The sequence below is a fragment of the Hylobates moloch genome, unplaced genomic scaffold (assembly GCF_009828535.3).
Source record: "Hylobates moloch isolate HMO894 unplaced genomic scaffold, HMol_V3 SCAFFOLD_3, whole genome shotgun sequence".
NCBI lineage: Eukaryota > Metazoa > Chordata > Mammalia > Primates > Hylobatidae > Hylobates > Hylobates moloch.
In genome coordinates this window covers 16,742,069-16,768,608 of record NW_026652278.1, presented here as the reverse complement: position 1 = coordinate 16,768,608, position 26,540 = coordinate 16,742,069, and the positions used below count along the sequence as shown (strand labels likewise).

At 48.7% G+C, this 26,540-nt stretch overlaps 1 protein-coding gene across 2 annotated transcripts in view; it reads right to left on the bottom strand.

Annotated features, from left to right (window-relative positions):
- The window catches only part of HSPA12A (heat shock protein family A (Hsp70) member 12A), a 178,946-nt gene that overhangs the window by 24,143 nt on the left and 128,263 nt on the right, over nt 1-26,540 (bottom strand). For both annotated transcript variants that reach the window (XM_032176778.1, XM_032176802.2), the window contains 4 exons: nt 13,541-13,626; nt 11,521-11,648; nt 8,013-8,199; nt 5,694-5,798 (listed from right to left, as the gene is read on the bottom strand). In XM_032176778.1, coding sequence (XP_032032669.1) covers nt 5,694-5,798; nt 8,013-8,199; nt 11,521-11,648; nt 13,541-13,626 — 506 coding nt within the window. The remainder of the gene's footprint in view (nt 1-5,693; nt 5,799-8,012; nt 8,200-11,520; nt 11,649-13,540; nt 13,627-26,540) is intronic.

Here is a 26,540-nt window from a genome sequence, read left to right as displayed (position 1 = left end):
GCGCTTATCACGTATCTGCCACCTTATTAAGCACTTCGCATACCTTGTCTCTATTCATCCAGTCAAGAATCCTGTTAGGAAGGGAGTCTCACTGTGCCTCTTTCCTACAAATGGGAATGCTGAGACTTTGATATGCTCAGTACCTTTCTGACCACTGTACAGTTAGAAAGTAGCAGAGCCAAAATTTAGACCCAAAGCCTAGTCTATCTTGACTCAGCAAAGGTCTGAGTTGTTACACGTGGTCCCATAGCTAAACAGTGCCTGGCCCACAGCGATGCTTACCAGCTGGTGGCAGCTGTCATCATTGTCATCTACCTTATGCAAGGCCAGCATTATCGGGGCATTTTCCCAACAGGAAGGGAAGGCTATGAATGATATGACCTCACCAAGAACCATGCGGCCCTTAACTTTTGGTTAAGGTTAAACCACATCACTGAGGCCCATGTTGATAAATGGGCTGGGCAGAAGCATCAGAGGTTTCCACCTGGTTCACGGAGACAAAATATGTCGCTGGAGGACTTCTTAGACTCAGTATTCCCATCTGTGCAATGAAGATCATAAAACTAACTCACAGCATTGCTGGCGAGATTAAATGAAAACACATGAGGAATGTCTGGCCCAAAGACCGCTGATAAATGCTAGTTCTTTCCTTTCTTTCTCTTCCCCTTGCCACGTTCACCAGACAAATCTGTAATCAAACCCAAACACACACCAAGGCACTTGTGTGTCTAAATCAGCTCTGGAGACACAAGAAACATTAATAGACTGGTGAAAAAACAAACAAACAAAATTCCTGACGCTGTCTCATTTTTCCTATTGTTTCAAACAGTTATCTTGGGTCTGGCTCACCCTCTCTCTCTCTGAACTAACTTCCTCTTTGATCAGTAAATGATTTTTTTTTTTTTGCCGTTACTTTTTCTAAAAATTTTTAATAAAAATGTTTCATGGTAAAAATATACACACCATAAAATTCATTACCTTAACCATTTTTAAGTGCACAGTTCAGTAGTGTTAAGTACATTCAGTGAACTATTTTAAAACATCTTTCTAAAAACATCTCTGCTTTGGACCAACACAAAGCAGCCATTTTTTTATCATCATATTTTGTTTCCTTGCAGGTCTGCGTTGGGTTTGAAAAAGCAGGTGAGGGTATGATGTGTGTTGGGAGGATTCTAAGCATGGCGCCCATTACCAGGCAGGCGATTTTAAACTCTTTAAAAGGAAAAGGGTTCAAAATAGACATGATGGGCTTCCTTGAGCTGTCTGGAGAGTTTAGAGGAGCTGTCAGTTCCCCAGCGGGTAGGGAACAGCTTGGAAGGGAAAGGCGCCAGCATTAATTAATTGACCATCTCATGTGTCAGGCGCTGTCACGGGCTTTCCTTCATGACCCACTGGGTGGCTTCATTTCTGTGACTCTTGGACATCCCATTTGAGTAGGTATCCTGCCTTTGCTTATTCCGGCCAATCAAGCCATAACCCCCTCCCTCCAACTCCAGCCAGCCCCTGGCAAGGTCTAACTCCTCCTGTACATCAAACAGCTTTTTCTCCTGGAATTTATTCACGGCATATTCCCTGCTGGGAGGAGCTACCTTTGAAAGAAAGGTGCCAGCAGGTTCCCTGGAGCGTCTCTGGGTGAGCTGAGGAGTTCACAGACAACCACCCACATGGCCACTTGACCTTCTGGGGCCTTTCCCTCCACTTCCTCCCTCCCCTTCTGAGATGGGCTGCTCACTCCTTTCCTGTTGGCAAACTTGAAACGCACCAACATCCTGGGCTTTCTGAATCCTAAATTTCCCCCCACCCAGCCCCCATGGCTCCTCCTCCTAACTCAGGAGCCCCTGTGCGCTCTGTGCTCTCCGCTCCTTCACCTGCCTCGGCGCCCACAGACACATCCTCACGTGGCCTCCTGGGCCACCAGGCGCTGAGCCTGTCCCTCTGCAACCTTTGCTCTTCGGGCAGACCTGGGTCCACCTCGTTGTGCCCCTCCCCTTCTGCCCTTTTGCCGCCTGGAACAAAGGGGCTGACCCCTTCTCCAGTTCCAAGCAGGCTTCCCGACACTTGTCTCTGACTGTGGTCACCTTCTGAACACCACTCAGACCCCTCCCTTCCCCCTCCCATGCCTCGACTCCCACCCCACAATGACCTTGCTGCCGGGCCTCCCCTGTCCCCTTGTCCCCTTACTGGTGGAATACTGTTTGCCCGGAACCCACTCCTTCCCAGCCCGCGGGCCCTCTTTCTTCTTGGTTGTCAGATCCTCCTTCTTGCTCCCCGAACGACCCCGTGGCTCTCAGTCTCAGAGCCTCCCTGTCTCCCTGCAGACAAACCTGCAGAATCTGAGTCAGCTGCCTCTACACCGCCGACCTCCACCCTGCAGGCTCTCGGGATTACTGGGGTCTCTCACTCTATGCTGTATTCTGAATGTGTCCCCGAAAACTCATGTGTTGGAAATGTACACCCCAGTGCAACTGTGTTGGGTGGGAGGTGGGGCCTAATGGGAGGTGTTTATGTCATGAGAGCTCCCGTCTCAGGAATGGATTTTTGCCACCATAAAAAGGGCTTGCGGCCAGTTGTGGTGGCTCACACCTGTAATCCCAGCACTTTGGGTGGCCAAGGTGGGCAGATCATGAGGTCAGGAGTTCGAGACCAGCCTGGCCAACATAGTGAAATCCCATCTCTACTAAAAATACAAAAATTGGCCGGCGCGGTGGCTCACGCTTATAATCCCAGCACTTTGGGAGGCCGAGGCGGGTGGATCACGAGGTCAAGAGATCCAGACCATCCTGGCTAACACGGTGAAACCCCGTCTCTACTAAAAATACAAAAAATTAGCCGGGCGTGGTGGCGGGTGCCTGTAGTCCCAGCTACTCGGAAGGCTGAGGCAGGAGAATGGCGTGAACCCGGGAGGCAGAGGTTGTGGTGAGCCGAGATCGCACTACTGCACTCCAGCCTGGGCAACAGAGCGAGACTCTGTCTCAAAAAAAAAAAAAAAGGATACAAAAATTAGCCAGGCATGGTGGCACATGCCTGTAGTCCCAGCTACTTGGGAGGCTGAGGCAGGGGAATCACTTGAACCTGGGAGGCAGAGGTTGCGGTGAGCCGAGATCGCACTACTGCACTCCAGCCTGGGCAACTGAGCGAGACTCCATCTCAAAAAAAAAAAAAAAAAAAAAAGTCTTGCAGGTTTCAGGAGTGCGTGAGCTCTTTCACTCCTCTGCCATGTGAGGAAGAATGTTCCTTCCCCACATCCACATCCCCCTGGCAAGAGGATGCTGCATTCAAGGCTCCATCTTAGAAGCAGAGACTAGGCCCTCACCAGACACCAAACCCACCAGCACATTGATCTTGGACTTCCCAGCCTCCAGACCATGAGAAATAAATTTCTGTTTTTCATAGATTCCCCAGTTTGTGATATTCCATCACAGTGGCACAAAATAGACTAAGGCACTTGATATGGTGTGGCTGTATGGTCCCCACCCAAATCTCACCTTGAATTGTAATAATCCCCATGTGTCAAGGGCGGGGCCAGGTGGAGATAACTGAATCATGGCGGCAGTTTCCCCCACACTGTTCTTGTGGTAGTGAATAAGTCTCATAAGATCTGATGGTTTTATAAATGGGAGTTCCCCTGCACAAGCTCTCTTGCCTGCCGCCATGTAAGACATTCCTTTGTTCTTCCTTCGTCTTCCACCATGATTGTGAGGCCTCCCCAGCCATGTGGAACTGTAAGTCCATTAAACCTCTTCCTTTATAAATTACCCAATCTCGGGTATGTCTTTATTAGCAGCATGAGAACAGACTAATACAACACTCTACTACTATCCCAGTGGCCACGTCACTCATTCTAGAAATCCTTTGAGGACTCCCCATTAACCAAGAAGTTCCTTGGCTTGGCATCCGCAGCTCTGCACTACCTTGTCCTGAGCTCACGGCATCCTGGCTTTATCCTGCAGCCTTATCCTCCCTCCACCCCAACTGCTTTCTTCCCACAGCTGTTTGTCTGCTGCTTTCTTCCTTCTGAGCTGAGCACGTGCCATTCCACCAGCTTGAAATACCCACCCTTCCAGTTGCTGCCTGTGAACCACACCCCATCCTGCCCCGAATCCACCTCCTACAGGGAGCCTTCCATGATGCTCCCCACTGGACAGAATCTCTGCCTCCCCCAGCACCCACAGTTACCCCCTCACCACTCTGACCCTGACCACACACTCCTGTATACTGAGTTGATTTCTACACTGCCATAACTTGTATAGGATTTCACACATAAAAGATACTCAAAAAAACAGGTACTTGAATAGATGAAAGTAATACCATGTTCTCACTTCCTCTTTGTCTCCCTCTGACCCTATTTCTAGAATTCACTAAATTTCCTTTAGTGGTCACACAATACCAAATGCTTCTGAAGTTCCCAAATCTTTTTGGATAAAGCTCAAAACATCAGTGCTCTTTAATCACCTAATCCCCACCCACCGGTCTCCATGCCTGTGGGAGGAGACACGAGTGGACAGCCACATTCCACTTCAAAATTAGATGCTTTTGGCATTTCAGGCCATCATGACCACAGACTTTTGTGGGGGTGACCCAAGGGGGCTCACGCTATTAGCTTCTTCCATGGGGTCTGGGGGGATAGAGGAGGAGGGAGAGGAGGGGGAGAAATAGCAGCCACCATTTAGCCAGTGCTTACTATAGACCAAGCTTCAAGGAGGGCACTGCATGTCCAGTCCCATTTTCTATCAAACAGCCTATGAGGTACAGTTACCCACCGCACTCTCCAGTTAGGAAAGTGGATCTTGGAAAGATTAAGTACCTTGACCAAAATGGCACAGCTGCTAAGTATGTTTCCTGCCTCTCTTTTTGTTTTACTGAGATACAATTTCCACACCATAAAATTCCCACTTATAAAGTGTGTAATTCAGTGTTGCACGTCCAACCCCATTACCTAATTTCATTACCCCCCAAAAGAAACTCATATCCTTCAGCAGTCGCTCCTATTCCCACTCCCTGCAGCCCTTGGCAGAAAAAGTCTCTGCTTTCTGTTTCCGTGAAGGTGCCTGTTCTGAACATTTCATACAAATGGAATCACACAGTATGTGGCTGTCTGTATCTGGCTTCTTTCACTTCACATGGCATTTTCAAGGTTTCTCCATGTGGTAGGATGCATCAGTAGTTCAGGCCTTGTTCTGGCTGAATAACATTCATTGTAAGATAGATCACATTTTGTTTCTCCATTCATCAGCTGATGGGCATGTGGATTTTTTCCGATTTTCGTCGTTGTGAATAATGTTGCTATGCACATTCATGTATACGTGTGTTTGCGTGGACAGCATGTGGACTGTTTCTACTTTTCGTAGTTATGAATAATGTCGCTAGGCACATTCATGTATACGGGTGTGTGTGGACATCTTCTTTCATTTCTCTTAGGGATCTACCCAGGAATGGAGCTACTGGGTCCTACGGTAACTCTGTGCTTTACTGTTTTAGGAACTGCCAAACTGTTTTCCAAAGAGGCCGCACCATTTTACGTTCCCACCAGCAGTGTGTGAGGGTTCATCCTGCTGTGTTGACTCCAAAGCCCACACTCTCCCTCCAGGCTGTGCCTCCTACCCTGGCCAGCAGGTGCAGCAGCCCGAGACACGGAGCTGGCACGGGTGCCACTGCCTAGCACACAGCTGGCTGGCCTCAACTATCAGTCCTACCTTCAGCGCCTGCTCCTTAAAGTACTGCAGGGCATAAGCAAAGATTTCAAGGGCTTTGACTTTCTTGCCATTTGCTGCCGTCAGGTCTGTATCCATGGTGAGGTCCTGGTAGGAGGAAGAGGAACAATAGTAAGAAGATGACAAAGGAGAAACACGTCTTCTGGCTTTGGAGACTGCTCCAAGGGGGCCTAGAGGATCCTGGTGAGCCATGTTTATGTTCCCCCATGATTAAAGAGGCAGAAAAGGATGGCACATCCCCCAAAATGGGGGCTGGCAGCAGTGTCCCCTTACTGTGTAGGAGGCTCTGGCTGTCCCCTCCAGGCCCCATCTTCACTTCTCCCTCCTTCTCTCCCTCTAGCTCCTGGATCCTCTGGGAGCAGAGGTTTCAGGGGCAACAGTAGAAGTCAGGAAGAGAGAATAGGCAGCAGGTGCCACTCCCCATGCAATTTCCATACGATTTCCACATTCGAACACACATGGTCACGCTCAGGATCCCCCCGATGGATGCCTAATCGTACCAACCCACTGCCATCCATGATGCTAAACAGACGAAGCTTTCATTCCCCATTACGCTGCCAACCAAGTCACCAAAATAGAAGAGCCCCTATTTTAAGGCTTGCCCTGTCTAATCCGCCAGGAGCCCAGCATCACTGCTTTCCTCTCTCCACCGAAAGTGAAAGCAGCTGCTGAGTGTGGTCCCAGAGAGAGGATGCTCTGCAGAGCCTAGATGCTGGTGGATGGAGATCATTAAAAAATGATGAGAAAAGTCCCTGTGGGGTAGGGATGGGCAGGGAGTGAGAGCAAAAATCAGGAGGAAGCCCCCAGGTCTCCTGAACCAACAAGCTCATTACTGCCAGGGGAAAAAAAAATCACTGGGGCCTCCAGATTGTTCCAGGCTGGGTAATTATGCTTTGCCTTGGGAGTGAAAGCAGGCATTGAGTTACTAAGCCAGCCATGTGGAGCCTGTCTGTGGCATCCTGACCTATCTGCACTTGCTCACTCCTCCCAGCCAGCTGCCTTCTGCTCCTGATGCCCAGCAAAGATACCCCAGCTTTAGGGCAGCAGCTCCCAGGCTCGGAAAGGTGGCCAAGTGCCAGGAAGCCATGGCTCTGAATTGAAAAAAATCCCTGTGCTTCCTTCCACCTGCCATCCTGATACTCAGCATTGAATCCCATTAGGCGAAATAGGAACAGTTCATTTCTAGCAGAACTTGGTCTGCACCATAGAAAGACAACCAGGCCGATGAGCACAGAGCCTTGAAAGGCAGGGTGCTGGCTGCTGAGTTTCCCACTTAATGTTTGCTTTGTCATCTGCAAGTGCTCAACAGACAAATGAAAGCAATTAGAATAGGAGCTTGCACTTGACTAGAACTTAATCTGCACCAGGCATGGCTCTAAGAGCTTTATGTATTTTGATTCCTTTAATCCAATCCCTACAATATCCCCATGAGGAAGGCACTGCCATTGTCTCCATTTGACAGGGAAGATAAAACAAGGCAGGGAGAGGTTAAGTAACTTGGATTACATTTCTCAAAGGTATCAGTAGCCAGATTTAAACCCAGGCCATCTGGCCCCAGAGTCCGTGTTCTTAAACATTATCATCATCCTGCCTTTCTAAGCACTGAAAGTTAAGGAAACTTTATGGAATAAAATGCTTAACTCAAAAAAGTTCTGTCCTATGCCCTATCCTTTTCTATGAAGCTTTGGGGTAGCAGGGGGTGCCTGTTTGATGTAGGTGTCTTACGGAACACTGGCTTGCTGGGAGCTCAGGCCACCACTCTGGGAGTGGGACCTCCAATTATTGGGCACTTGATGTCCTGAGCTCCCCCTCCCCACATAGAGAGCTGGATGTACCAGTTGTTACTGGTTGTTACATTCCAAACTGGTTAGTTAAGAGCTACTACTGCCCTGAGCTCCCCACGTGTCCCTAGCCCCCAAGTGGATCCTTCATGATACGCTGATCTCTCAATAATCCAGAAACTAAAGGGAGAACTCCTGGCATGGCAGGAGGGCCCCAGCACTCCACTTCCCTGGTATAACCAGGGTCTACTTTGATAGGTCCATTTCCAAGACAAACAAGTTGTTAAATATTCAGAGTATCTCCCTGCCCACATGCACATTGGAAAGCATCGCATATTCCACAAAAGCACTGTGTGTTCCAGGTTGTGTCTAAAATCAAGGTAAATGGACACTGATTTCTGCTTGGGAGAGACTAGAGGGCCCCCTGGGTTGGAAGGACATCCCTTCCCCACCCCAAGGCTGGAGGAGCCTTGGCACTCCATTGCGGGGGACCTGGGCCCAGGGGAAGAGGCTTGCTCACCCCAGTGGTGTGCAGCTTCATCTTGAACTTCTCCAGGTACAGCCACTGCTTGGCCTCATTGGGATCCAGGTCATGGTAAAAGTCCCTGGCGGCGTACCCGAAGCTGTGGAACTTCCTCTCGGGAGTCAGCAAGATGGTGGTCGGAGTCTTCTGATTGGACACACCAGGGTCGCCTCCCTCCCATCGCCTGCCACCAAGGGAAGCAGAAGTTATGGGGCCTTCTTTCAAAATCCCAATTCAGGCAGCACAGATTTGAACACCTACTGTATGCATGAGTGTCAGTAATGTGGGTGCCTGGAGGCACTCTGCTTCAGCTGGATGAGCAGCTACTAGAGACACAACTTCAGCTAAAAAGGAGATGAACTGGGCAAGTGCAAAGTTCTTGCTCAATAACAAGCTCTGCCTTAATCTTTCATTCCATGTTTACTGAGCATCTACTCTAAGCATCTACATGTGTGCCAGGTGCTGGCATGAAACTTTTATGTCTGTGTCTTCAAATAATTCACAATCTACTAGGCAATGTATTTTTAATTTGCAAGCACTCAGTAGCAGATATACTGCTAGCTTGAATCCTGTTTGAAACAAGGTAGGTATAAACAAATGCATAATTACCTGCCTTATGAGATGCAAATGAGGGGCCCAAGGTGCCAGCTGGTGGGGCAGAGGAAAGAATGCAGGATTCAGGGGAAAACCGAACAAGAGACAGACAACTGGATCTCAAAGGAGGGAAGGATACTCCAGGCTGCTCAGAGGTGGGCCAGCCGGGGCATTTGTGGGGAATGTGAAGTGATTGCGTTGGTTGGAGAGAGTATGTGAGTGGGAAGAGTGACTGTGAAAATGGGAAGAGTGAGAAACACGATTGGGAAAGGAGCTGGAATCAGGCTGAGGAGAACCTTGGGGACTTAGACATTTACTCTGTGAATAATGGGAAGCCACTAAAGGTCTTAGAGCAGGGGCATGACAGAATCAGAGCCTCTGTTCCTAAGGGCAAACTGGGCTAAACGGAGGGGAAGGGAAGCCAGGAGGCTCAGACCTATCCTGGAGCAGAGGTGAAAGAACCATAGAAACAGAGATCTCAGCACTCTGGGGAGCCGAGATGGGAGGATTGCAGTGAGCTATGGTCGCATCACTGCACTCCAGCCTGGGCAACACAGCAAGACCCTATCTCTAAAAAGAAATGACAGAGAGAGATAGAGGCTGCAGCGAGAGCAAGGGAAGGAGGAAGAGGAAGACAGGAAACTCAATGCATTCGCTCACCTTTGGGGCCACTGCAGAGAGGCCAGGGCCACCAAGAGGCCAAGCTGTTCCCTGCCCAACCAGGTCCTGGCTCCTGGCCTGCCGCTGGCCATGTGACCCCATGCACAGCCCGTGCGCCCTCAGGTGGGGACGCAGTGCAGGAGGGAAAATAAGCCGCTTTCCTCGCCCACTGGGGAGGTGGCCACGCTCCCAGCTGAGCGCGGACCTGCTCCCGACCCCACGACATTAAGCATCAGTAGGACCATCTCGGTCCAGATGGAGCTCCGGCCTCCAACTATATTTGCTGCTCAAATGGGTCTGGAATCATCCCTGGTCAATTTCCTTGTCAAGCTCCATCAGGATGCTGCTCCTACCCCAGCAGCCAAAGTCCCCGAGGTGACTGCACTGAGACACAGGGATGGCCCCAGTGCCAGGCAGCTGCTCCACACACTGCTCTTCACAAATGGAATTGTCATTAACATTAACAGTGACATTATCAGTAGAGAATGACCCCTTCAAATTTTTATTCCTTCATTCCTACTTAGTACAAAAAAAAGTCAACTTTCTCACTTCTAACTTGTCATTTAGCATGATTATGCTAGTATGTTCTGATTGAAATAAAATTCAGGTAGAACCAACCAACCTCCCTCCAAAATGTCTACCATGACTAAGCTGTCTCCTCCAGAGGCCCTGAACTATGGTGGTGCTTCATTAAGTACCCCTCCCCAAGCAAGTACAAAGTTATTTCCACTCCTTTTCTGTTTTCACTACATGACTATTCTGTGGAAATAACATTTCTTAGAACTACATAGAAGCTGATAAACATTGATTCTAGCCTTTCATGGCGTATTCTTTTCCACTGGGATTTTTCATCTTGGGGTCACTGGTGGCAGCACAGACCCTCACAGCATCTGTCTGGCTAAATGGAAAGAGATTCCTGGTGGCAACTGAACACCAAGGGCGATGCTGTCATCAGAGTTGGCTATAGAACCGGCTTTTCATCATTTCCTGATGACATGACACCCAAGAGTCTCTGTACCCTCTTAGGACAAGAGCTTCAGGCTGAGCCACATCTGGTTTTCAAGAGGAAAGGTGAGACTTAAACCAAGATTGGGGTGGGAGTCACTTTTACTATGACTTGTGCTTTATACAACCCTTTATAAAAATTCCTAAAATACAAACATTAGCAGGGTGTGGTGGTATGCACCTGTAGTCTCAGCCACTTGGGAGGCTAAGGCAGGAGGATCGCTTGAGCCCAGGAGTTTGAGGCTGCAGAGAGCCATGATCACACCACTGCATTCCAGCCTGGGCAAAGGAGCAAGAACCTGTCTCTTAAAAAAAATAACAACAACAACAACAACAACAAAACTAAAAAATCTTAATCTAGGGGCAATACTAAATTCCACAATTACTCAGTTGAAGGAACTGCAAAGCCAATTACAATGTATCTTCAGAGTCATCCCTCGGAATTGAAAAATTGGGATGATAAATTCTGGGCTTCCAAAGATTTGAGGGGTCACTCCCTGCAAGAAGGTCATGGATCAAGCCTGGGATCCCATGGATGGGTGGCACCCAGGGCCTGCAGGGTGCTGGGTGTGTGGGGAAGGGAAGGGGGCATCCCAGCACAGAGTGCATCCCAGGAGGCCCAGGGCAACTTTGCCTATGGGGCCACTTGGCTGAGATTCCCCTCATGCTGCCTTCTCTCTGGCAGGTGCTTTTTGCCTCTGGCTACCAACACCCCAGTACTTCTCTTCACTTGAAAGGGCCAGCACCTTCCCTGCTTTCATTTTACTACACACTAAGCATTTAATGGACAATCTCCTTTCATTTGCACACACACCTTGTGAGGGAGGTATTGTCAGGATCCCCATTTCACAGATGAGGAAACTGGGGTTTAGCAGGTTCAGCAATTGCCTAAAATCACACAATAAGTGGCCAAGCTGGCACCTGGATCCCTCCATCACAGACACTACAGGTCTGCGCCTCTCACCCAGGCCACAAGCTGGATTCACCCGGGCCAGGCTTCAAACATACTGCTCAGGCCCCTCCCCAGACCAACTAAATCAGAATCAAACCAACGTCTTTTCAAACCAGGAGCCTAGAGCCCAGAGATCAGAAATGGCTTGTCCCAAGTGGCATGATGAGCTTGAGCCGAGCTGGAACAGAATCCAGGGCCCTCTTCCTAAGTGCCAATCACTGGCTCATTGCCCAGAGTCTCCACAGGTGCAGTGGTTGGCACCAGCCACGTGGCCCTCCCACCCACAGGACTCACCTCATCACATGGATGCATTCCGGCTCCTTGGTGAAGCTGTAGGCATAGCCACTGGATGTGGTCCCAAAGTCGACGGCCACCACCACAAGAAATGACTGCTGTTCTGAGACGTTGGAGTCAGTGTCGTTCTGCAGATATACAGTGAGGCATGGGGGGTGTAGAGGGGTGGGCCTGGCTTTCAGGAAGACACCCCTGGGGGGTCTCACCTTGCCTAGTTGTGAACCCCCTGCAGACAGAAGGACATTCTATATTCCAGCTCAAGTCTACTACCTGGAGAGCCCTGGGGAGAAGGCAGCCCAGCCTGGGACCCCGCCTGAATGGCTCAGGGAGAAATGGGGGCATCCCTGAGTGGAGGGCCAGGCTGACTGGACAAAGCCTGCAGCTTGCCCACTCCTCTCTATTGACCGTGTCTGCACACGGCTAGTTACAGAAATTCTATCATCAGGGCTGGTCGCCCAGTAGTTCCTGAGCAGATACAATCTTCTTCCAAGCCCTGCTGCCTTCCGCAAGACCCTGTGCAGACCTCTGGCCACTGCCAGGAGCATTTCGCCAGCTGTGCCCTCTGTACACCCAGGTGACTGCTCCATCTGTGCTGGCATTTCATGCATGTGAGCAGGGCTGGGCATCCCAGGACCGTGCCCAATCCCACCAGGCCAGCCACATGACCCACTGTGACTGTCAGGGCCCAGGGCCTTGCCTCATCTTGATCACTTGGTCAGGCCATTTCAGGTTTCCAAGGCTTTCTCTCTCTTTTTTTTTTTTTTTTTTTTTTGAGAAGGAGTCTCGCTCTGTCGCCCAGGCTGGAGTGCAGTGGCGCAATCTCGGCTCACTGCAAGCTCTGCCTCCCGGGTTCATGCCCTTCTCCTGCCTCAGCCTCCTAAGTAGGTGGGACTATAGGCGCCCGCCACCACACCTGGCTAATTTCTTGTATTTTTTAGTAGAGACGGGTTTCACCGTGTTAGCCAGGATGGTCTCGATCTCCTGACCTCGGCCTCCCAAAGTGCTGGGATCACAGGCGTGAGCCACCACGCCCGGCCTCTCTCTTTTTTTAAAGCAGTTTACACTTTTTTTTTTAACTCCCACAGAACTCCAAATTATAAAACCAACAAATGTTGGAGGGGAGGGGTGAGAATGCCACCTGCCTGGCCTCTCCTCACACCGCTCCCCTCCCCCACAGCCCTGAAGCTCTTACAGGACAACTTCAGGGTGCAAAGCTTGAAAACCACAGAACCTGGCCCTAGGGAACCAACCCTCCCAGTTTGCCCAGGACTAAAGGAGTCCCCAGGGTGCAGGACTTGCAGTGTAAAGGCCGGACAGTTCCAGGAAACCAGGACAGGCTGGCACCCCTACCTAGCGGTGACTCCGCAGTTCTCGGGTCTTCTTTGTGCGTCTGCACAGCTCATGCAAAGCTGCCCTGTCTTCCGGACACTCACTCAGGTTGGCTGCCTGTGCGTCTATGTGCACACCCCTCTAAACGGCTGCCCCCTAACATCCATCTTTCCTCATACAGGGCAGGGTGAGAGCAACAGCCCCGTCTCCAGCCCCACTCAATGCATATGAAGCCTTGCTCAGGGCTTCTCTACTGGGCAAGCTATTCCAGAAGCGATTATACTGCCAGGGGCTTTTGGACACCGCAGACAACCGCAGTCAACAGAGTCCATGGATTTCACCGATTCACTAGCCAGAGTCAGCGGCTTCCTCTCAAGAGGACGCCTCACAGGCTCTGACCCTGAATCTTTAAAGGGCTGCTCCCATCTCACCTTCTTCTGTGACCCACCCAGGCCCCTGCTCCAGAAGCACTAGCCACAGCACAGAAAGCCTTCCCAGGCCCGGAGTGGGGGAAGGGGCTTGGCAGGGCTCCTGTGGCCAGGACCAGGTCAACTTAATCTCCAACCAGTGAATGTGAGGGGCTGTCCAGCAGCCTGAACTGTGAGATCAGACCCAGAATGCAAAGGAAGTCAGTACGCACGTGTGCTCGCGCGCGCGCGCGCGCACACACACACACACACACACTTCTTACCACAATATGGGAGGGGGACAGAGGTGTTATTCCTGTGTCCCCAAGACTCCGGGCTGGAGATGAATATGCAGATGTGGGAGCCGTTTCTGAAAGGAAAAACAAAGTCGCCTCCTTAGAAGTGGCACGGGCTGACCCACGGGGAAGAAATGAGGGCTGCATGGCCTTAACAACTCCAGGCACTGTGGCCTCTGCAAAGCCAGCTCACGAAATGGGCAAGGCCTAGCCCCAGCCAGGAAGGCAGAAGCATCCGTTCCAGCACCTCCTTGCATTTGGTATTTAGAATTCGACCAAATGAGATGCTCCTTTCCTCTCAGTCGCCACCAGGCCTCTCACTCTGTGCCACTCAACCCAGCTTAGTTGGAGATGCTGGTCAGTCCCCGAAAGCCCCAGCTCCTGGCTGTGTGTCTGTGGAGCCAGAGGCTAGGCTCCATGATGGACTAGCAGGACCTGCAGCCACCTGAAATTATGTCAAATTTTTGTGTCCATTTTCTTGGAAGAGTATCTACAGCCCTCGGGTTCCCAAAGGGGTGAGGGGTACCTCCCCCAAGGAAGAGCAACCCCTATCCTAGGAATGTAGGATGTGACGAAGCTTCAGAAAGAGCGTCCTTGCCTAGCAGATGCACCAGCTCCTCCCTCCCCCTGCCAGGGCATGTGAATTCGTCTCTCTTCAGTGATACTGAAGGTTTGGGACCTTTTTCAATCATAAAAACCACAGCAAAAAGGCAGACAGATCAGCATTTCTAGCCCCTGCAGATGGGACCCAACAGCCACGAGGTCAAACAGGCAAAGGGCCAACAGCTAAGCAGCAGGAACACCATTTTGTCTGTTCCCCTGCACTCATCATCATTCAGGCCTAGCATTTTTCTGAAGTCTTCCCAGAGCCCAGTGGCTCTACCCCAGGAATGGGCCCCCCGGGAGAAAAAACACTCTCCCTGGCCAGCATTGGAAAGCGCTACAGTGCTCTCCCTGCCTGCTGCCTAGGGCTGGCAGGGCACAGAGAAGCTGAGTGAGGACTGCATGCTCCCACCGCAGAGACGAAGGCTGGGCGCTGGGCACCTGCAACGACCCAGCACCACCCTCGGTGCTCTGCACATCCTGCTCCATTTAGTACATACGTACTGAAACCTGCTAGGAAGAAGTGGGTAATTTTCCAAGGCAATACTTGTGGTCAAGGAAACCAGAAGGTTTGAGGTGTCTGAGAAAAGCCTGTCTGCTTCTAGGGGAGCAGGTGGAATGCTTCCATCTGCCTCTTCTGCTAAATCACTTTGGGTTAATCCCAGGCTCTTGCTGATTTCCTTTTCTACTTCATGAGAACTCAGGTAGCATCATTACAGTGGGTACCAAACAGGCTGTAGGAATGAAATGAATCATGCAAGAGGGAATGTGAAGCCTCAGATCTGCACAGCCACCTCCCACTCTCTGCAAGCTCACAGCCTCTCTCCGCCTGATGAGGCTCAATTCCTGTCTTGGGGAGAGAGAGGCACAGTCCAGTAATTAGAGAGGCAAAAATCCAACTCGCTGGGTAAAGGACTTGAATAGACATTTCTCCAAAGAAAATACACAAAAGATACATCAACAAGTACAGGAAAAGATGTTCAACATCATTAGTCTGTAGAGAAATGCAAATCAAAACCAGTGAGATACGGCTTCACACTGACTAGGATGGCTATAGTTTTTTAAGAAAGGAAAATAACAAGTGTGTCAAGGATGTGAAGAAATTGGAATCCTTGAGCATTGCTAGTGGGAATGTAAAACGGGACAACTGCTGTGGAAAAGAGTTTGGCAGTTCCTCAAAAAGTCAAGTACAGAATTACCATATGATCAGCAATTCCACTCCTAGGTATCTACCCAAAAAACTGAAAACAGGGACTCAAGGAAATACTTATATGCAAATGTTCATGCAGCATTATTCACAATAACAGAAGGGTGGAAACACTTCAAGTGTCCAACAACAGATGAAGGGATAGGCTGGGCGCGGTGGCTCATGCCTATAATCCCAGCACTTTGGGAGGCCAAGGTAGGCAGATCACTTGAGGTCAGGAGCTCAAGACCAGGCTGGCCAACATGGTGAAACTCCATCTCTACTTAAAAATACAAAAATTAGCCAGGCGTGGTGGCACGTGCCTGTAGTCCCAGTTACTCGGGAGGCTGAGACAGGAGAATCACTTGAACCCAGGAGGCGGAGGTTGCAGTGAGCCGAGATTGCGCCACTGCACTCCAGCCTGCTGACAGAGCAAGACTCCATCTCAAAAAAAAAAATGAAGGGATAAACAAAATGTGGTATATCCATACAATGGAATAGTATTTCATGGTAAAAAGGAAGAACATTCTTATACATGCTACAACATGCGTGAACCTAGAAAATATGCTAAGTAAAATACGTGGATGCAAAAGGACAAATATTGCATCATTCCACTTATAGGAAATCTCCAGAATAGGCAAATTCATAGAGACAGAAAGTAGATGAGAGGTGACCAGGGGTGGGAGGAAGGGAGAAATGGAGACTTCTTGCTTAATGAGTACAGAATTTCTCTTTGGGGTAGTGAAAAGTTTTGTAAACAGATAGTGGTGATGGTTGCACAACATTGTGAATATAATTCATGCCACTGAATCATACACTTAAAATGGTTTAAATGGCAAATTTTATGTTATACATACTTTTAAAAAAAACTTTATTGAAAAGTTTAAATCAACTTGCTCATCTGGGAGGGGAGGCTATTTCTGATTTCTATTAGCACCCACAACTAACAGAATTGCTATTAGCCGTGGGCGCTAATTGCTCTTGAAAAAAAGAATGGAGAAGTCAGCTCAGTTCCTAGACCAGCCTGCTGATCTCCACAATCTTTGCTAATCTCCCAGCACAAGGGAACCCCTCCCATGAATGCAGGGGGAATTCCGCCTCCCCACTAGGGGTTCCAGCCAGATGGTCCTTCCACCTGTTGGTGAGAGGTCCTCCCTGCCCACAGCCGTTGGGCAGCCTGCGGAGAAATGCCATCAGCACCAGGAGCCACCCTCTCCACCTGCTACCTGGAAGGCCTGCAGCCATGTGTCCACATTTGCACAGACGGTCCTGAAAGAAACCAAATGTCTAATTGCCCAGAAAATCTGGTGTTGGCAATTAGCAAACAAGCTATTATCTGCAGACAAACTATCCACCCCGCTGCTGCTTGGTCCTAATTATCCCATCACTCAGTCCTTCTCAGAGCCCTGGGTCTTCTCACTGATTTGCAAAATAGCCAAGGTTGGGCCACACATGGAACACATGTCTTGGGTCCCCAGGGGACTCTAGGATACTTTGAGGGCAAGAAGCAAGGATTTTTTGGTTCTCCTGTACCTCCCCTCAACCCCACGGCAACCGGGCTAGTATTAAACAAATCATTTGACTTGCTGATCACTCAGCCAGGCCTAGAGGCAGCTGAACTTCATGGACTTTTTCCATCAGAAGTTAAAATTCAGCTACACTGTGCAATGATTGAAAACTGATCTGCACAGAAGGTATTGAGGGGTAACATTTTCAGAGATACCTGCACATGGTGCACACCCACATCTGTATATCTGTATATTCCAAATCAAAGATAATTCACCAGCTAATGTTCATCAGTACAGCACAGAAATATACACAGCCAGTAGAGACATGCTACTGTTTCTCTACTTCACTACTTAGGATGTCAAAATGATGCTCAAAAATTCTCAGGGGAAAAAAAATGGAAAAGCCTATCTCACCCCGAGGAGAATGGGGAGTTTAATTCTGATGTGTCCCAACAAGGCTTGAGATCTTTCATTCAGTAGGTAAATGATCAGAAATAAAATACAAAGGGTCAACAGAATATTATCTATTAATCTATGAATATCTGACAGATATAAGCTAATGGACAACAGGAGAGAATTGATGTATGGAATGCCCTATACATACCAAGTGTAGGCTGTGTGTCCTGGCTATCAATTATACAGAGGCCATTATCTACAGTAAGGAATCCCAAATGCCATTAAGTGTGGCCCTGCCTCCACTGCTTCTATAAAGCTAATACAACAACATCTCCCTCGGGACTACTCTCACCCAGGGGATAGTCCAGTTCAGTCCCCACGGGTTGACTTGGACACACTAGGAACAGAAGAGAAAGGCTAAGCCAACACCTCAACACAAATAGAGTTTCCTATAGTCGAGGCTTGGGAGAAAGAAAGGAAGCTGAAGAAAAGAAAATCCAGACCCTTCCGTGGAGGTAGAGAAGGAAGACTACTAAAAGACAGGTTAAGGAAAATGCTCTCTCAGGAAATGTGATCAAGGACAGAGCTAAAGGAGCTAGGAGTTTTAAGAAATACCTACCGCATCGTTCGAAGTAGATTAAATAAAGGCCTACTCAAAGCATCTTCCACTTCAAGCACTAAGTTACCCGGAAATCCCATAATACAGAGAGATTCGATGTTTTCACATCAAGGAATCAGAGAAACACTGACCCTTTCTTTTTTTTTTGTATTTTTAGTAGAGATGGGGTTTCACTGTGTTGGCCAGAAAGGTCTCGATCTCCTGACGTCGTGATCCGCCGCCGGCCTTGGCCTCCCAAAGTGCTGGGATTACAGGCGTGAGCCACTGTGCCCGGACAACACTGACCCTTTCAAGAATGCAAACTAGCCACAAAACTATGGTTAAGCGGAAGGGGAAGAGACCTTTCTGGAGAACAGACCTTTCTGGGAAACAAACAGAAGAGCTTTCTTGGGAACAAACAAAAATTAATCATCATGTCTCCTTTGCTATTAGTTATGTATTAGATAATTTAACATCACTTCAGTCTTGTAGAGCTAGTGTGCAGACGATCTTTTTTAACTTTGGTGAACATAAAAATAAGGTGATGAGGATGGTTATAGATTAACTCACAATCCTGGAACACCCTTCCCCAACACACTAAACAACTTTTGCCAGAAAGAAGGGTATATAAAGAAATGAAAATATTTTTGCAACAATGTAGAGGGCAAATAAATAAAAGTATCAAATCCTGGCCAACAAGTTTCCTGCCCCAGGATTTCTTACAACCCCAGACCAGGCAATTGAGGAGGAACTAGTTTAGTTTGTTAGGTTAATCCTCACCGCTAGTCTTAATGGTATAAGGATTAAAATGCAGGCTTCATCTGGGTTCCTGCTCTAAAATGCAACACATATAAAATTCAGACACATTTTTATGTGATCCCAGCTCTAATGGCTTTAATCAAAGCAGACGTTCTTAAAATAAAAAATAGTCTTGATAAGAAAACCTCAAAGAGAGTCATAATTCATGAACTTGCTTGCTGTTCTCCTCTGCCAAAGACATTAGTCAGCAAATGGCCGTGAGCAGAATCGAAGACTCTCTGAGATACATAAAATCAATTCTGCTCCATAAATACATGTTTAGAGATGAAGACAGAACCACAGGGCTGACTTTATTCTACAAGGTTCCAGCCTCTGAGGAAATGTGACAGATGGTCTCAACAATAGTGACATGCTACTTTCTCTAAACAGTCCTTCTTGTTAGCTTTCCGATTTATGTATCCAGCAAATAAATGCCCAATTTCAAAAGGAGTTTTAAGGTCTGGTACTTACGATTTTAAAAAATACAACATAGATATATTCTCATTTCTTTTTCCCTGCTGGCTGTCAGATGACAGGCCTTTGCTGACGATTGCCTAAAATCAGGCTATTAAAAAAAAAAAAAAAGCTCTCTCTCTTTCTCTCCTTATATGCCTGCCTGCAGTGTCATCTTTGAAAACTGATCAGCTCAAGGTCATATGTAGGTTACTGGCAAATATCTTTTCAGAAGGAAAATAAAAAATCTTTTATTACCCTATAACAGGCTTCATGGCTAGCTGAACTAATGCATTATTACCGTAAGCTGAACTTCCATTTCAGTAAATAATTTATGGGCTGTTTTTAATCACCATAGTGGATGTCCAGAGTAAATGGAAATTTTATTGGCATGAACCAGGAGACCCTCTCACTACAAAGAACACTGAGTGTAAAATAATCACTCTGCAAATGCTAAATAATAATTATGGAAATGAGCATTTACCATGGCTGACTGTAGCATCAAGCCCAGGCCAAGTTGGGGGCAGCACCAGGCCCATCCTGACACGGGGCAGCATCTTCTTGTTACCCCTCTTACCTCCCTGAATAATCCAAGAGATGAGATGCCCCAGGGAGAGCGAGCTGGGGCAGCTGAGTTTCCCAAGACAGGAAAAGCCCCGAGTCCCTGCAATCCCAGACTGTCAATAGGGGTGGTTCACAGTCTCTCTCCTAACTGCAAGTTCATGCACTGGTTCGTGGGCCTCCAATTGTGTCTCTACATGTCCAGGCAACTGTTGGGAGAGGTGAAGACATACTTGCTTGACCAACAGTTTAACTACTAATTTTCATGAATTACACTCCTCAACCTTGCAGCCCTTCCCTCCAGCATCCATCATTTGAAGAGACTCTACCAGATTGCCCTACACATGGTACTAAGATGTTTCTGTCCTCCTGGCTTCCTTCTCATGGACTCTGCTTGTTTGGGGTAGGGCCAAGTCTTACTTCATCTCTAATTCCTTAGCTCCTGACATGTCACAGGCACTCAATGTTGGATGGATGGATGGGTGGATGGTGGGTGGATGGATAGATAGGTGGGTGGGTGGGTGAGTGGATGGATGGACGGATGGAGGGGTAGGTGAGTGGATAGATGGATGGATGGATAGATGAGAGGATGGATGTATGAATGGATGGATTTTTTATGTGTACCCAAAAGTGGACTCAGTGACTAAGAGCACCACTGAGTTCTTTCCCAACTGAGGCATCAACTCTCTTGAGTTGGATATTAGTAACATACATGCTATGCTGAGTGACCTCCAACAATGTGGGATCAGCTCTCAAACCACCCAGGTCTGCCTCTCTCCTCAGATACCCCTTTTGCCAGTAAAACCACCACTGCTCCCAGATGGAAGAGTCCCTAGACTTCCTCCTTTCTCGTTCTACCCCCAAGCCCTGTCATTCCTTCTAATTAGCATCTCTTGCATTTGCTGGCTCCTCTGCTAAGTCACCACTACAGCCTTGGTCCAGATCCCCCTGAACTTTCAGTCTCCCTGTCCTGGGCCTGCCCCCTCCCCCAGCCACATTCACCCTGCAGTCAAAGCCATGACTGCAGATGCAGACAAAGCCATCTGGTCAAAATCAAGGTCTGCTCACCTAACTCAACCTTGTCAAGGTCTTCCCCTGATGCCCATCTCCCATGCAATAAAGTCCAGCACACTTCTAAGTCCACCTCACCTTCTAAGTCCACCCCACCTTCCTCTGCAGTCTCTTCTCTCTCTACTGCCCCACCTCCCTGGTCATACCAAACCTATCCACAGGCCTTGGAGCATCTGTGCTTGATTCAGCCTCTGGGCACTGCACATGCTGTTCCCCTGCCTAGCGTGCATCCTGCTTCTACAGCAGGCAAATTCTGCATCACCCTTCAGGGACCTCCACCTCTAAAAGTCAGCCCCCTCTTTTAAGAGAGAAGAGCCTTCTCAGCTCCCCAGGTGCAGATGAGAGAGGAACTTGTGCATCAGTTCCTGGTGATCAACTGGAAAACCCAGATGGGGGAAACTCGACAAGAGAGACAGGTTTCTCCTAAAGATAATCACAAGGAAAATCTACAGGAAAGGAGGGCAAACCTATGGCCCAGAAGGTCTCAGCTCTGCTGTGCATCAGAACCCCCCGAGGGCTTGTTAAAACACAGATTAATGGTTTCACCCCCAGAGTTTCTCATCCAGTAGGTCTGAGGCTGGCTGACAATTTGCATTGATAATGAGTTCCCAGGCTATCCTGACTGCCCCGGAGACCAACTGCGACAGCTTAGAAGAGACTTAAAACACACATCAACTCCAGTAAATGCAATGGATGGACCTTTAGTGGATCCTAACTCAAACAATCAAAAAATGTTGCATTTATGAGCCAATTAGAAACGTAAATGCCGACCAGACATTGGTAATGCTAAGGGATTATTATTAATAGTATAGTTACATAATTTTTAAAAGAGCCCTTGTCCTCTAGGGATACATTCTCAAATGTACAGACGAAACAATAGCGTTTCTGGGATTTGTACCAGAATAACAGGAGAGGGAAGGGGTGGGGATTAAACAAGGTTGGCCACAAGTTGATAATGACTAAAACTGGTAACAGATTCATGAGGCTTCAATATAATATTTGCTCTGCTTTTGTATGTTTAAAACTTTCCATAATAAAATAATTGTGATTTCAATGTGCCAGTTAACATGGAAGCTCCAGGAGGGCAGGTCAATGTTTTTCTTCCACTGTCCATCAGAGCACCTGGCCCATACGTGGTAGGTGCTCCACACATATTTGGCAGATGAATGAACAAACCAATAAGGATACGAGTTCACTGAAACCTACACATGTGGACTCTGAAAGTTTGGGAAGGTTTTGGACCTGGGTCTCAGGGTGGATGAAGGGCTCTCAAACAGCAGGCTTCTCTGGGGCTGAGGCTGGTCAGCCCAGTAGACTAAATAGCCCTTGGAGGAGTCAGAATTTCAGCAGGCACCCACTGGCCCCCTCGCAGATGACAAAACAGATGTCCAGCCACCAGCTGAGCGGCTCCCACTCTGGGATGGGCTCCAGCTAGGTCTCAGGTACAGGGCCCTCTGGTCATCAGCTGACAGCTCCTAGACTTTGTGGCCGCTCTGTGAACCCAGGGCCTCAGAGGAGGCGGTGGGGGTGTCCTCCATCCCCTGCTGGGCCCCTCCATGTCTGAGAAACAGTAGGGCATGTCCCTGCAGAGAGGCAGGATCACTTAAAGGACCCTGACACGCCCATTTTGCTTTGTCCTTCAGACTTGCTGAGATCCCAATGCCATATGGGAGGGGCAAGATGTAACAGCCTTGACATCTTTCCATGGTTCTCAATCCAGACAGGAATGGCGAGCTGAAATGCTGATGTCAGATGCCATCCTGTGACCCTTTGTACTATAAGCACAAGCTCTGAGCCCTCCCGAAAGGCGGGTGTGTGTGTGTGTCTGTGTGTGTGTGTGTGTGTGTGCGCGCGCGTGCATGCTCCTGTTGGGGACAAGGGCACTGGGCTTTCTGCTTAGGCCCCAGGTTGGCCTTAGCATTGGGATGAGTGGAGGGGGCAGGCCAGGCAGTCATACTTGGGCTGCAGGCCAAGGGGCACATCTCCTAGAACCAGGACGGCTTTGGAACAGGAGCAAAGCCAGAGTTGGCTCTTCGGCTTCTGCTCTTAGAGGAACAGAAGAAAAATAAAACAGCTCCTGAGGGGGATGAAGAAAGTGGAGGTGTGGATGTTCGTGAGCCTGGGGACACTGCCTCACCTCCCTCTATGCCCCCTTCTCCCTCCATGAAGTGAGAATTGGTATTCTCAGGGCCCCCGTCACTCTTTATCAATGAACACAGGAGCCAGTGAAACTCTGAAATAAACACCACCCCCCACCCACCATTTTCCAAATTCCTTCATGGGGTCAGATATTCATGCATTTTTTGGTTTACTTTTAGGCCCTTTTGCAAGTTTATTCAAACTCAAATTATTAACTCAAAACCACTAGAAACATACAAACCTAGCACTCTACTGGGAAACCTATCATAGTCAGCATTCACTGAATGTGTATTTCATGCAAGCTAAGCCTTACAGGGGTATCTCATGGGATCCTTCCCTGTAAGGAAGGTTGCTGTGAATTACTATCATTATTCCCATTCTGTGGGTGACAAAATTAAGCCTAGAAGGGTAAGAAAGAAGCCCGCTTCCTTAGTCAGGATGCCACCCAGGTGGACTCAGAGCTCTCTGACTCCAAGCCTGCACACCTGCAAGTGCCCAGTGCCACCAAGGCATCATCTCTAACTACGAGACAGGTATGAATGTAAATCCCCATTTCACAGATGAGCAAATAGCTGGAGGAGGTCAGGAGTCACCATCACAGGGCAGCTCCTAGCTGTCTCTGTCTACAGGCTCATGAGACTGTGTGGCGTATTCTTTGGTCTGCAAAGCTCTATCCCAAAAACCATAATTCTGTCTCAAATTCGAAGATCCAGGTAGGAGAGGCACATATTGGTAAGAGATATGTTAGAGGTACTAGTTCAAAGTCAGGAAAGCCTAAGCTCAAATCCCACCATGACCACGTCCTAGATGCATGCCACTGGGTGAGCATCTGTATCTGTAAAATCTGGCTCATGGCAAGCACCCAATATGTTATGGATGTTATTTTGTTTATTCATATCGTGACCATCATCATCATAAAATCGTTCTAACTGCTGCTGAAAAAAAGACCGTGTACTTACACAACGAGACAAGCAGAGCCCCCACCTTTGTATAATGTCAGCAAATACATTTCCTTTATGTTTTGCTTCTCTGGGCTTGTTAATCAAAGCTAAAAATTCCCACCAGACAGGAACTTGGCAAAGGGAACCTTCAGGAAAACTTAGTGATAGGAAACGTGAGGGCCGGTGCTGCCAGGGGTAAAGGAGACCCTCTGGCCCCAGTTTCCCACCCAAGCTGTCTGCTCACCCCAGGGAACTTTCAGAATAACCTAGAAGAACTTGAGAGGCCATATGACCACAGCTTGAGCCTTCCTGTATTCTACAGGAAAGCCCAGTCTCCATTCTAAAACTCAATGGGTCAATGTCAAGATTCTCTCCAGTTTCAAGGACAAGATTCTACCTGCCTGGGCCTCTGGAAGCCCTGGGTTTAGACTTCCCCAATTTCATCATGAACAGCCTTGTGACAGTTCAGTCTTCAGAGGCCACGGCACAGCTAGTGCTGCCTGGATTGAAGCTAAAGAAAGGGCCGAGGCCATTCCAGGCCAGTTGGTTTCCTCCTGAACAGAATCTTTCACATCCCAAAAACTCGCCACCTGTCCCTGGCGAGGGGAGAGGGAAGAGGAGGTAAGGGTCGGGAAGGTGAAGGTTCATCCTTCTTCAGCTGAACCCTCTCATGAGAGAGAGATACACCATCTCCAGGCAGGAAGCAGGACACTTGGCCACCATGCCCTCCAAACCTGGGTAATTCGGGCACAAACCTTCCACTCTCTGCCAGTGCCCAGGAGGGCAGAGGCTCGAGCACATTAAAAACCCCTCTGCAGCATTCCTTAATGGAAGAGACATCCCAAAACAGTTGTGTGGTTTGTGCACTGCACAAAGGCACCAGCCTTGAGGGACATCTCCCAAGCAGGGCTGCACTTCGCCAGAGGTAAGCGTGCTATTTTCTTACCACAAAGGCATCTTTCCGAGCCATGAAGGGCTGCACTGCCTAGAGCGGGCCCCTTTTTTTGAATTTTTGCATCTAAAGCAGATTTTTTCTAATTCATCCAAAAAGTAGCCATGACACTTAATGGTCAAAGAAGAGAAGAAAATGCTGAGTAAGGTACTAAGTTTCCCACAAGTAAAGCTCAAGCAGAGGCCAGGCAACCACTTAACTGAGTTCTAGAAGAGGAACAGAAGGTCAGAAAAAGTCAAGGGTGTGGGGTGAGAACTAGAATTTATGAATCGACACGAGATTCACTGAACACTTGCTACATGCCGGGTGTTGTAGAGGCTGAGTAGCTGTGCTGAAGTGCAGCGGCCATGGACCTCAGAGGGCTGGTTCGGACCTCAGAGGGCTGGTTCGGACCTCAGCTCAGGTCCCTGCTGGTCTTGGTAGATGCTGCCAAGATACTGCTGTGTCCACTCAAAATCTATTTCCTGCTTCTTAACTAAACCCCAATTTTTACATTTGGGGTGTGATCCCTCCCGATAACTTGGGGTAGATCCCAAGCAATCTAAGCCAATCGTGGCAAGCCTCCTCCCGCTGCCAGTGAGGAACGTGGGAGTGGGTTTGTGACCCACAGTCCTGACTGATGGGACATGAGGGGAAGTCGGCCTGGGGCTTCTGGGAGGAAACACCCCGCCTTTTAAGTGAGTACCCTGAGAAGAGGGTGGACGCACAGGGGCGTGAGGCCACACCTGCAGCTGCCACCTTGCCACCAGCACACAGATGCAGCCACCACCAAAGGAACCTCCCTCCGTCCTTGACGGGGTCCATGGGCTGCCAAATCTGCCTGCCGGGCCCCTGGACTTCCCATTCTGGTCATAATTTCCCTTCTCTGTAAACAAGACAGGATCAGGTTTTCCATGCTTTGCAACTAAAAACTGATTCATAGTCGTGCAATCTTGAACAAGTTACTGAACTTCTCGGGTGCTTGGTTTTCCTTATGTATTAGATAGGGATAATAATAACTCATACTTCCCAGGATTAATGAGGATTAAATTAGAATAACACGGGCAAAGGTCCTAACAAGTGTAGCTGTTATTACTTAGACAGCATCTCATTTTATCTTATTAAACAACCCAATGAGGTGGGAAATATTTAACAGCAGAGAAAACCAAAACACAGAGAGGTTAAGCATCTTCCCAAAACCACACAGTCAGCAAGTCCCCGTCACCAGTGCCTGAGCTCCTTGTCTCCACCACATTCCAGCCCTGAGGTTCCTGGACTCTGTGACTCCCACTCAAGTCTGTACTGCTGGCAACTTGCAGCAAAGAGCAGTGAAAAAGTAAAGGGCTTTACTGGGAGTGGACCTAGGGAGTAAGTGCTAATGAATAGGAGTTTCTTCCCAGGGTGATAAAAATGTTCGGGAATAGTGGTGACGGGTGCACAATCTTGTGAATACTATAAACCACTGAATTTTATGTGGTGAGTTTTGTATGTGAATTATATCTTAATTAAAAACAAATCAAACAGCTGCCAGAATCAGCCTTGTAAGGAGAAGTACCCCTGTCCCCCTGCCTTCAGGAGCCCAGCCTCGTCTCTGGGAATGGACTCAGCCACTGCCACCCACCCTGGGCACCGCCCCCTCCCTCCTCCAACCTCTGTGCCTGGTAGAGTTGGCCACAACTTTCTCCCAGGACCTATCCAGTGGTTAATCTAGCTGCGGACTCCAGAGTCTCCAACTGGGGCTGGGGCAACAGCTGGCACTGGCTTCTCCCAGACACCCTGCTCTTTGGCAATGTAAGAACGCAG